This window comes from Nothobranchius furzeri, chromosome 16, assembly GCF_043380555.1.
Source record: "Nothobranchius furzeri strain GRZ-AD chromosome 16, NfurGRZ-RIMD1, whole genome shotgun sequence".
NCBI lineage: Eukaryota > Metazoa > Chordata > Actinopteri > Cyprinodontiformes > Nothobranchiidae > Nothobranchius > Nothobranchius furzeri.
The window spans coordinates 38,566,122-38,578,480 of record NC_091756.1 but is presented as its reverse complement, the minus strand read 5'-3'; the positions used below and the strand labels follow the sequence as shown (position 1 = coordinate 38,578,480).

Below are 12,359 nucleotides of genomic sequence, written 5' to 3'. Positions count from 1 at the left end.
AAAGACGTTTTTCATTTGGATTTCATGTGACTTCTCAAAAATCTAGATAAGTTGGCTCCTTGTTATGTCAGACTTTGTGCCTTTATTCAAGTGTACAAATGAGAATAAACTTTTAATGCTTTGATAAAATAATCAAGGGTCAAAATGTGCAGGTGCTAGCTGTTTCAGGTCAATGTTGCGTGCTTTACTTTGATGAACTGTAAAATTTTGCATAGAATCCTTGATAAATATCTACTTAGGCTCCCTATGCTAAATAATTTTTGAACCTTTAAAACACAAATTCATAAATATATTGAATTTTAGCATCAGGGTCACAAATCAGAACGAAAAAAGTCTCTGATGCCACAATCATTTTTTAGTTCTCCATAAGAAAATTCTAAGAAGTGTACTCAGCTGCTCTAAAACAAAGACTAGTGAGCAAAAAAACAATTAACAGTGACACGTGGAGAGATTCTGGTTCTGGTTGAACATCCTGAACTGAGGTGAGACTCGACCCGGTTTCAGTCACAAACCTCAGTGCCCAAAGGCTCTCCTATTCTTTGTATTGGAGGGGGGATCCAGCGCACATGCGCCAGTTATACCGTAGGTCTATGGTAAAGATTTCTGCGCCCACAGGAAAGGAAATGCGTCGGAAGATTTAGTAGTGGTAAAAGTGTGAAATAACATTTTTACACGACCCTTAAATGCAGAAATAGATATTTAAGTTTCATGATATTTTTTAATATTTATATATTTTTCTTCCTGTGAGACTGGTGGGGTGGTGCCCTAGTGCCCCCCATGCACAAGAAACACATGAGTTCAGCAAAAACTTTAATTCTTTTCAACAACTAACAGTTTAACGACAGTACAAGTTAGTTGTGTATTACTGAAGCCTTAAACAGACAGCTTTTTATTACAATGACCAGTCAAACTCCTCATATCCAGAAGATGGCTGCTTATACTGAGCCAGGATCCTCTGGAGATCTCTTTCTGTTAAAGCGGCAGAGCTCCAGCGTCACACAGGGGTTCACAACGACACAGGTGGAGAGCGAGGGTGCAAAACCAGAGGGACAGAGACACCAGAGAGCAGAAGTTTGCCTGCAACCTCTTTTATTAACTAAATAAAAGCCTGTCTAAAAATATACAACTCAAAGTTTGAGTCCATAAAAACAGTTTAAAACGTTCTTCAAAAAGACCCCAAAAGATAGTTGGGCTCCTCCCAGATCCACAACGTCACGAACAGGATGGGAAAGGCGGCGTCCCGGCTTCAGCGTCCGACTCCAGCAGTCTCTGGTCCCGCTCTCAGCAAGCACTCGTCTCAGGCGTGCTCTCCCGGGGGCTCTCGCCACTCCTCCCTGTCAAGGACAGAACACTGGGGCAGAACTTTTGCCTGTACTGGCGCAGTGCAATCTCTTTCTCGTAGGATCGGCCCATACGGCACGTCACCCATACAACAGAGGAAGCCGTTTACTCACGGATGCAGGCAGAGGTCCAACCTCTGCCCTGCTGTCATTCAAAGGCGTTGCTCCCACTCGTCACTGCACGCCAGGGATGAACCGGTCCTCCTGCGATCCAACGCGTTCCGTGCTACGTCCACCTATTAGTCCAGTCCCTCTGCCTTCGGGTTTCTTTGGTCTCTTTTTCCTCTCTCCTCCCGCAGTTCTGCCGCTTCTTCCCTTTATCAACCTGCTAACTATGCGCACCTGGTGCGCTCTCCCAGTCACGCCCACCTCTTCAGGTGACTGTCATGTCAACAGTGGCAAAACAATTTAAACTAAACAGGCACATAAAACCAACAACACACAACAAAATCATGCAATAACACAAAAACTGTTAAGAAATTCCAACAATTAATAAAAGAATTTAAAACAACAGAAAAACACACATTCCACTGTGTGACATCCCCCCACATTTTAACTGTGACAGTCCCTGATACATCACTCCAGTGGCCGATAGCATGCTGGTGGCTGACCAAGGTTAGACATTGCGGAACGCCGAAGTTCTGGCAGTCCTTCAGGCTGCAAAATAAGCACGTTGGGCATAACACAATAGAATGGAGGCTCAATGACCGTCTCAACCCCTGGGCCTACCTCCTCTAGCAGTTGGATACTGTCCACTGCTGGGGTGGTGCATAAATTTAATGCATTTCGGTGAAGGACTCTCTCTCTTCCCCCTTTCTCTGGCTGCACTTTATACACCACACCTGTATCCCCGACTCTTTCCACTACAACATGTGGTTCTGAGGCCCAACCTGGGTGCAACTTTCCTTGCCCCTGCCTGTTCCTGTCCCTAATCCAAACCCTCTCTCCTGGTGCTAATGGCAGAGCCTGTGCCCTTTTGTCATAGACCTTCTTGTTTTGGTTGACAGCAGCCGCCATATTTTTCCTTGCTGTTTCATAAGCAAAAGACAATTTTTGGTGGTGGTCTCTAACCCATCCTCCAAGATCATTACAAAGTGATCCCTGTTCCACTCCTAGGTTAACATCCACTGGCTGTCTCAAATGCCGCCCAAACATTAGGTATGATGGAGCGTACCCTGTGGCGCTATGAACCGTGTTATTGTATGCCTGCAACAGCTCGGGGAGGAGTTCTGGCCACCTCTGCTGTCTCTCTGCCTCAAGTGAACGCAACATGTGCAGTAGTGTCTGGTTCAGTCGTTCAACCCCTCCATTTCCAGCAGGATGATATGGTGTGGATTTACTCTTTGTGATGCCATAACACCTGCATAACTGATAAATTAGTGCAGACTCAAAACTAGCCCCTCTATCTGAATGTAGCCTGGCAGGACAGCCAAAAGGCTGGATCACATGAGTCCATAGGGCATGTACTGTCGTCTGTGCGGTCTGATCTTTAGTGGGAACTGCCCAAGCATAGTGTGTGAAAAGATCAGTCATAACCAAAATGTTCTGATATCGGTCTGTGGGCCTCCCTAATGTGAGGTAGTCCAGGGCCACAACCTCCAGAGGATACGAGACCACAATAGGCTTTAGTGGGGCTCTAGGCTGATCTCTATTTCGCAGGCTACAGGCAGCACAACCTAGATGGAACCCACGCACCTCATTTTCCATGCCGGGCCAGAAAAAGAAACGACGTATTCTGGACAGCATCTTCTCCACACCTGCATGTGCAGCCAAAATAGCCTAAAGCAATTCTCACCAGGGCTGCAGCAGACAAAGAAAACCAAAGTGCTGCAGAAAGAACTGAACCAATTCAAGGCTTTGCATCAAGAGCTGAAGTTGAAACATGATCAAGAAATCTGTTGTCAGTCTAAAATCACTGGATGCAAAAGCAGTCAAGAGATGATAAAACATTAACAAATTCATGTAGACCTGAATGTGACTCATCCCAAAAGCCAAAATCAACTCATCAGAACTGCAAAAGGAGAAAACTACAAAGAGCTCTAGAGAACTGAACCTCTCCAAGGTATGAAGAGGTGAAGCTAAAGTACCATCAATCTGTTTGTTAATCAGCAGCCATCCATCCATTATCGTCCACTTGTCCAGCATCGGATCTCGGGGCAGTAGTCTGAGTAGAGGCCCAGTTTTCTCTGTCCTCAGTCACTTCAGAATGACGTTTCTATTTTGAAGTCTGAGCCTCAGAGCTGTAAATCCCATTGTTGTCCATGAGGAAAATGCTTATTTTGGCTAATTTATTGTGTAGCTAAATAAAACCCACAGTGCATCATTTCCAGTTGAGCCACAAGTTTTGATAAAACCGGTTTATTTAACCAGCAACGTTTTCTGAGCCTGAACCTGGTGATCGTTAATGCTAAAGTTAAAAATGGATTCATTAAAACCTTAAGTTAGAACTAGGATCTGTTCAACTAACTCACTCTTTTAGCCAAAAACAACACAATAACAGTGTTTTATTGTGAAAGTCTGCAGTTGTAACCCCAGGTCCAACCCACAATGCCTGAGCTGAATGTACGCTCGGTTGGCACATTGCACTGGGAAAAAACACAAACCAAAAACAAGCTGACTGGAGGAAAGCAGCATCCTGGCGTCTGGCACCGCACATCTGGCATTTAAAAAGCCTCGGAGCAAACAAGCTGACATTATTGTTTCGTTGGGCTCTTTCAGCCACCTGGTTCGTGGGGATCTTTTGTCAACGCATTGAATGAAACTAAAAGCAGCGTTTGTTTAAACCCCAAATGCCACGGACTGAAATGGCAAAACGGTTTATATGAATCTTAAATTTAAATATCCTCTCAGGGATACTTTGATACTTTTAACATGTTATGGAAAAGGTATTAAAAATGTGTGTGGAGAACGGTATTAGCCCCGCAAAGGTAAGGTTTACCAACACCGACTCATTGAGACCTGAAAAAACCATTAGGAAATGGCGGTTTGACCTTTAAACAGGAGCCTGGTGGTGTAGAGCAGTCACTCAAGTAGATTCACGTCCTTGAGGCAAAAGCTCATTCTGCATGAAAAGTTGAGCGTAGCTCCAGAGGCTGAGTGTTTCTCTGCTACGTCTGCCCCTCGGCTCAGGCTGCAGATGTGATTTCACCACAACGTGAACTCTGGCTGTTGCATTGCTACCGCTTTCAGGGAAGAGGAGGTTTACCCCGAAAACTCAATGTCATCTCCGAAGGATGCACAGTGGACATGTAAATGTGGCACTTTTTAACTATAGCTGGATTGTTTCTGATTCATTTACCTCTTTAGTCTGTTAAGGACTTACATGGTAAAATGAAGCTTGCTAATGCTAGACACACGTTCTGACATAAAGCAGTACTGAGCAGCTAAAGCAGCTTAAATCACATTTACATATATGTGAGGTAGTCTGTGTATAACAAAAAAGTCAAAACCTACAAAAGAGAATAAATAAAAATAAATGTAGCTAAAAATAGCAAAAATTTATTCTGCAATTCAGGAATAAAAGAAACTTGAGTCTGTGCTTTATAAAATGAGGCTGGTCACAATGTGTTTACTTACTTTTAGACTAGTCTTTAGCTCGCAAAGTATTTTTTTGGTTTGAATAAAAGGGTGCAGACACTTTCAAATGTTTCATTTTTATTAATCTACTGTAACAAGAATCTAAAATCCTCAAGTTCAGCTTTAGCACTTGTTTAAGAAGCCTTGTGCACTGAAACCACAGTACATTAAAGGAATACTATGCATTTATTTTCATATTTTTAAATCATTTTCTTGAGCCAATATGTGCTAAAATGACCCTTTACAGGGTTAATGAAATGTCTTAGTTTGCCACCGCCATCTGTGGCCAGAATACTGCACTTGCAACTTTTGAGTGGCAGGTCACCTCCTCTTGGACATAGTAAAAGGGGAGCTGACATGCCAGCACTGGAGTCTGCTTCCAGCAGGTTTTAGATCATGAACACAGAGGATTTGTTGAATTTAGCGATGAACCACTCCTGTAGACACTAATGAGAGCTGAGGAGACATTTCAGCTGTTAGAAAAAGATGAATGCATAGTGAGGAGATAAGTTTCACTTTTGGTCTGACTAACTGGGCACCAGGGGGTGTTAAAGGCAAGCCAAAACTACAAAGTCTCCCTGTAGAGAAAAATACATGAACTAATCAAAGCAAACAAAAAAAGAAGCTCACAACTGAAGTTTTTGTTCAAACTTTATGTACACAAAATGTAGACATACTCTGAGGAAAGTTGTGTTAACTTAAAAGAGTTGGAACTGTAAAATGGGCTGGCAGAGGATACTAAAGCACTGTGGTTCTTAACGGTGCGTAGCTGCTGTAGTTTTGCAGAGTGTAGGTTGCAACCGTATCCAGGAGCCACCCTCGGGTCACCACTGTGGCGTTTTTGGACAGACCTGTGGAGCAGAGAGGATTTAAAAGCCTTCAGTAATACTTAGTCAAAAGATTTGCTTTAATCAAATGCTATAAAAAATGCCAAAAAATCATTCTGAATCACGCTGGAGCTCTACTAGGACCTCCACCCTGTTTAAATTACAATTCATACACCACTACACTTTGACAAACACCACCATCCCCCTGCAGACCGATCTCTACTGTGACAGTCTGATAACACAGAGCTGTAGAACAGTATTTGCTCCCACACAGACTTCTTTTGGTTTTGCCTTTTTTATTTTTTTGGTAGCACAAATGTTTCAGATCAGTAAACACAACTCAGTGTCAAAGATAACCAGAGTGAATACAAGACGTGGTTTTCAAGTGAAAATGTATTAAGATGAAAACGTTATCTAAACCAACTTGGCCCTGTCTGTAGACAGATTCCCACAAAAACTCAGCATTACTCATATTTTTAATACATTTGCAGCAGTCTCTACTCTAGTAGGAATAAATGCCTTGTAAGTCATTCTCTGGAGAATAAAAGCTCCAGAGCACCTGTTTCAGGAAATAGAAGTAAGCTGGAGGAGAAAGTAGCTTCAGACAGCAGGATCTGGACTCTTATCTCCTGACATTTGGACATCTCACCTCTGACTGGCTAACAATAATGCCACTACCACTGACTCCTTTTATTTTGCAACTTTGATGTTTTATCTTGACAAATAACACAAGCCTGAAGGAGTTCTGCAGTGTTCTGGAGTTGCTGATGCTAACAGTTAGTTTCTACTAGTCGAGACATTCTCCGCTGTTTCTTGGACGCTAAAACAAAAACCGCCTTCCTCATCACGAGCCAAGATGGGTGAGTCCATGAGTGTTGTCAAGGCTCCTTGTTCTATTCCAAGAGCTGTCCTAGAAGAGTTCGATCCCCTCCTTAGCTGCCCTAGTGGGGGAAATTAAACCTTCTGGGTGTCCTTTAGATTTTCTCCCAGCCAGGGTGGTAAAGAATGTGTTTTTGGTCATTGGTCACTTTATCTCATCCCTCTTTAATTCCTCTCTATGTTTTGGGATTTTTCCATCTAGCTTCTAGCAAGCAGCGATTCGGCCCTTATTCAAAAACACCCACAATTATCCAACTGTGCTTTCAAATTTCCAACCCATTTCTATCCTTCCTTTTTTACCCAAGGTCCTAGAGAAGATTGCCTTTACTCAAGTCCAACAATTCCTCGACAATAATTCAATTCTAGATACCTTCTAGTTGGGGTTTAGATTACGTCACAGCACAGAATCAGGTCTCCTGAAGGCTCACAATGACATAAATAAAGCAGTGGACAATAGGCAGCAGATTGCACTAGTTATGTTATATACTGCTTATTAAACAACGATAAAACAATGTATAGTTGTTACCTCTCCAAACCACTCCTGTGTTCTCACAACCGACCTCAGTCATCTGTCCTTCCAACCTAAACCTTATATCAAGAACCTCTGAGTCATCCTTGATGAACAATTGAACTTAAACAGATCAACACAGTAGTCAGGACTAGCTTTTATCAACTTAGAGCCATCTCCAGGCTGAAGCAATTTCTCAACCACTCAGACCTGAAGATTCATGCTTTCATTAATTCATGCCTCCACTACTGTAAGGCCCTACATGTCGGCCTGCCCAAGTCCTCCATAGCTCGTCTTCAAGTAGTTCTAAACTGTGCAGCCTGTCTCCTCACAAACACATCTAGATAGGTGTAGAAGACTATTTTCATGTTCTGCCTGCATGACTCAGAGCGACCAATTATAATCAGAAATAAGATATTTTAAAAATGAATATTCAATGAAGTTGACCTTTAAATGTGTTTTAACCACATTTAGGAAAAGAACGTGGATTACAGTCATTTATTATAAGGGTTTTCATGTTGAGCCATGTTGTTTTAAAAAGCTTTTTCCTTTGATAAATGAAATCCTCATTAGAAAACTTCATCTTTAGGTTACCTTAGACATTATTAGCAGACATGAAGCATTTTTTGTCACAAGAAAAGCCCCAAAAATAAGTTCAGAAGAAATCTATAAGGGGGGACAAACAGATTTAGGCAGTAACATATTATAAGAACAACAACAGCAGCACAAATAACACTTGCTTATAACTAAATGTAAAGCCAGTTTTTAGATCATTATAATGGATTATTAACAAAAACACATCTCTGTACAGATGTAGCTGTATTAAAATCCACTCACAGATAAACAATTGTGATCTTCAGAGCGAATAAGACTAGCAGATTAATTAAAGAAAACACAAAGATGCGTCATTTTGGCAAAACAAGCTAATCTGAATGGAATCTAAAGAAAAGCAAAGTGCCAACTGGGCAGCAAATATATGTGGCCCTGACATAAATATGTAACTCTAACATCAGAACCACATTAGATCCTGTAAAACACAAATAGTTAACTGCTGGATGCTTCCGTCTTAACATTCAAGTAAATTAGTTCTGATCCCCAGAAAAATAAATTATACCGATTTGATTTAATTCTTCAAGTTTGTTTAAAAACAATCCAATAAATAACCATGAGACAGAATGGTAATCACGTTCTAGCTGTAAAACAGCATTTTGTGATGTAATTCTCACATATCCACAAATACTTTAATCTTCTCACCAGGATTGGAAATAGGAAAAAAACAGATAGCACAAAAAAGGAATTTTTAAAATAAGCTGTTAAATATAATCAACGTTTCAGGTGAAAATGAGTGTTACAGTTTTTCAGACACAATTTCATCTTTTTTCTCCTATTTTTGTAATTATTTACACACCTAAGTGACATTGTGGAACGGCTGAGAGGAAAACAGTGATTTCAATTACAGGAAGAGTATAAAGGGCGGATAAGAGAAGGTGGATACTGGGGGGGGGGGGGGGGGGGGGGAGGCTGTTCAATTACCTGAACTGAAAGTGCCAGAGGACATGGAGGAGGACACACAGCATTAAATATGTAGTAGTGTAAATTAGGATGCCAGGAGGATGGAGGAGGGGGACTTGGAGCCAGAAGCTGCCTCTCTATTTCAAACTGTCAGCTTTCCTTGTGCGGTGGCAGCCTCGCTTTAATGGCCCAACTTGTTTTGACATTCCCCTCGTCACAATTTGACATTTCCTCTTGGACATTTCTCTGCTCCCTGACTTTCTTCACACTTGCCTTCCTGGAAAGTCCCTCCTGTCACTCTTCTGAGGAAACTCATCTCATTTTGGTTGACAGCATCTCCATTTTCCCTGTTCGGCCTCTCTTACACCTGCTGCTCTTAAGGGCACATTAAAATCCACACTTAATGGACAGACAGGTGCACCGACATCGTCGTGGTTGTAGGAAATCTCCATTTACTAGGGTGCATCCCGATAGGAGGGCCGTGCGTTATAGCCAGTCACTTAAACACTACCAGACCTGCCAGCATTCACGAAGGTCTAGGAGTAGCACTTTAGGTTTCCAAAACATCCCTCACTGGTGAAGAAATAGGCCTAATAGTTTATATTTGAACAATGGTTAACAAATGCCAGAAACCTAAATATGACTCCAAATTGGAGAACTTTAGCAGTTTATTTTTAGCCAGCGAGCTCCTTGACTGCTGCTTGCCATAAATTAAACGTGTGCATGAACTCTACTGCTGTAATAGACAGCACTCTCCAATTGGATGCTCCCTCATGGTGGTAGGAAATAGCATTTTGTAACCAGCCCAGTCATTCTCCTAATCTGGTAGTATTCTGTTAGCTTTATTGAGTCATTTTCATGACTTCTTCATAAGAAATGCTAGCCGTTACCATTCACTTACATTGTTTATGCTATGCTAAAGCTAACATAATACTGCCAGATTAGGATAATGACTGGACTGGTTACAAAATGCTTTCTCCCACTTATCTAAATCTGGGGAATAATGCAACAGGCTAAATTTGACTTATAAATGGAATATCCCATTGTTACCCTTCTATATCTAATTTGGGAGCAGCTGAAGTTGGGACAGAAATGGCTACCAAACATGTACTTCAAGACATAATGTGTAGGTTTTGCCATTAAGCTCTAGAAATATTCGTCAAAACATTGTTGATAATGAGAAAAAATGATGTCCAGTCGTTAAAAAGTATTGGTGGCTTGGTACTAGATTCCGACCGATATGTTTTTTTAAGGCCAATGCCGATTTTTAAAAGAATTTTGTTGCCGATGGCCGATATCTAAAGCTGGTTATTAAGGCTGATATTTATACGTTTTAGCAGCACAGTGATTGTGAAAGACAATGAACACTCACTGTGTGCAATATAAATTAAATTAGTCAGTAAATCTCTTAATATTTATTGAACTTCAAATGTAAAACAAACTCAAAACATTAACAATGTTCAAACTGTTTCAGAACTATAGAAAATAGAACAGACTCAAGTTTTTTAAAGTGTTTAATATGAAGAAAATAAAACAGTTCCCAGAATAATGGTGCAAAATAGTGGCTGGTCGAGATGGAATCTTCAAGTAAAAAAAAAAAATATATATATACCGTAAATCCTCTAATACAGGCCCGGGCCTGTATTTGACTCAAGCTCATCAAGCTCCAGGCCTTTATTGGAAGGAGGGCCAGTATTAGAGGCAGGCCTCTATTTCTATTTGAGCAAAATGAACTAATGGTTCGCTGGAGTTTTGACAATTAAAATTGCGCCCACATTTTCAAAGTTAAACACATTTCTTTTAACAACGGTAGTTTCTGCTTCAGCCCTCTCCCCCCTCCCCCTACGCAGCAGCCGCAAACTCACTGATGCACCTGCAGCCTCTCAGAGTTCCTGCTGCTCTAAACATTAAAATAATTATTTCATTTTCTGTTCCTCACTTCTGATTACCTTCAATGGTGTCTGTTTGTTGCAACCAGCAGGTACAAAAACTAACTTGTTTTTATTTGACTATTTTTCTGTCCTGTCTGTTTATTATCTTCCTGCATCTCCTCTCAATCCTAAAGAGAAACTGCTGCCTGGGTTCATATTCACCTTATGAGTTACCTTTGAACTGCAGTTCTAAAAGATCTACCGACCGCAAAAACTGCGGAGTGCTCGCTGCTTGCCGGCCGCATCAGTGATCAGTGCGTCGGAGGACAAGGTGTGCCCCGCTCCAGCAGCGAAACACATCAAGTGCAAATAACACTCTGGGGAGCAGTAGCAGGGGTTGTATGAACTAGTCGACTTCACTATAATGACTTTTTATGCCTGTCGTCGACTAGTCGCTGTCACGTGATAATGACCGGCAAGATGCAGCCCTCGGAAAAGACAGCAGCCTGCTGTCAGCAGGTGACAAGCTCCTGCGCTGGGGGTGGGGGGGTGGGGGTGGGGGGTAGGGGCAACGCACTCTGCCAGAGCGTCGGTACTGACACGCGATTGTTCATGTCGGTTCATTTCCTTTAATGTTTTCTGTCTTTTATTTGCGCCTGATGTGTTTCGCTGCTGTGGAGCGGGGCACATCACCTTGTCCTCCGATGCACTGAAGGAAATGAACGATCGCGTGTTAAATAATTTGGCAACACCTGATTGTTACTGTGGCCGTGCTCAGGAGGCAGATCCGACCGCACAAACAGCGGAGCGCTCCCTGCTTGGCGGCCGCATCAGTGATCAGTGCGTCGGAGGACAAGGTGATGTGCCCCGCTCCACAGCAGCGAAACACATCAGGCGCAAATAAAAGACAGAAAACATTAAAGGAAATGAACCGACATGAACGATCGCATGTCAGACGCTCTGGCAGAGTGCGTTGCCCCCCAACCCCCCACCCCCCCGAGCGCAGGAGCTTGTCACCTTCTGACAGCAGGCTGCTGTCTTTTCTGAGGGCTGCATCTTGCCGGTCATTGTCACGTGACAGCGACTAGTCGATGACAGGCATAAAAAGTCACTATAGTGAAGTCGACTAGTTCATACAACCCCTGCTACTGCTCCCCAGAGTGTTCTGCAGCATAATCAGCACGTTCTCTTTGAACTTGATATTGTAATGACCTGGCTGGGGTTGTAAGCCAGGTGCATTCTGGGTATTGTGTTATATGTGTTTCCTATCATTCTGCTAGTTTCTATGTGCTGATTTGCGTGTTGATTTGAGTGTTATGTTAATGTAAGCCACAGGGAAGGTGATGTGTGTTCTGTGGAGCGGGTTGAATTAGCATGGTTAACTGACACCGTGACTCTGTGTGGTAGGAGCATGATAGAAGTTTGGTGTCTGTAGCGTTACAAAGGGTTGAAGAAGAAGCCCAATAAAGGTCTGGTGTGACCCACTACTGCCTCCTGCTGGTTGAGTTGGGGATTGCCACTGAGACGCTCGGGGTCACTACAATATCAAATTTTCGCCTCCTCTTCGTCTCTGCACGGTTAAAGTTACCCTCACGGTCTATCACTGGCAAATCAAAAGTGAGACGATGACACAACCGTCCCCCGTGCTTGCTTGTTACCACATTCCACCCGGCCACAATAAGAGACCGGCCATTACTCACCTCCGCTGACTCCGACACAATTGAATACCGGCCTGTATTAGAGGATTTACGGTATATATATATATATATATATATATATATATATATATATATATATATATATATATATATATATCACAAAGTAAAGTACACTACCACATTGTAGA

At 42.3% G+C, this 12,359-nt stretch overlaps 1 protein-coding gene and 1 long non-coding RNA gene across 4 annotated transcripts in view; both read right to left on the bottom strand.

Moving 5' to 3' along the window:
* Positions 1 to 797: 797 nt before the first annotated feature.
* On the bottom strand, positions 798 to 1,924 carry LOC139063489 (uncharacterized). The gene is made up of 2 exons (XR_011516849.1): positions 1,455 to 1,924; positions 798 to 1,334 (listed from the first exon to the last, which is right to left on the bottom strand). It is a non-coding gene; the product is annotated as an uncharacterized lncRNA (long non-coding RNA).
* Positions 1,925 to 5,549: 3,625 nt separating this feature from the next.
* LOC107387869 (BRCA1 DNA repair associated) overlaps positions 5,550 to 12,359 on the bottom strand; it is a 38,779-nt gene continuing 31,969 nt past the window's right edge. For all 3 annotated transcript variants that reach the window (XM_015963106.3, XM_015963108.3, XM_015963107.3), the window contains exon 21: positions 5,550 to 5,767. In XM_015963106.3, coding sequence (XP_015818592.3) covers positions 5,655 to 5,767 — 113 coding nt within the window. In that variant the 3' untranslated portion in view covers positions 5,550 to 5,654. The remainder of the gene's footprint in view (positions 5,768 to 12,359) is intronic.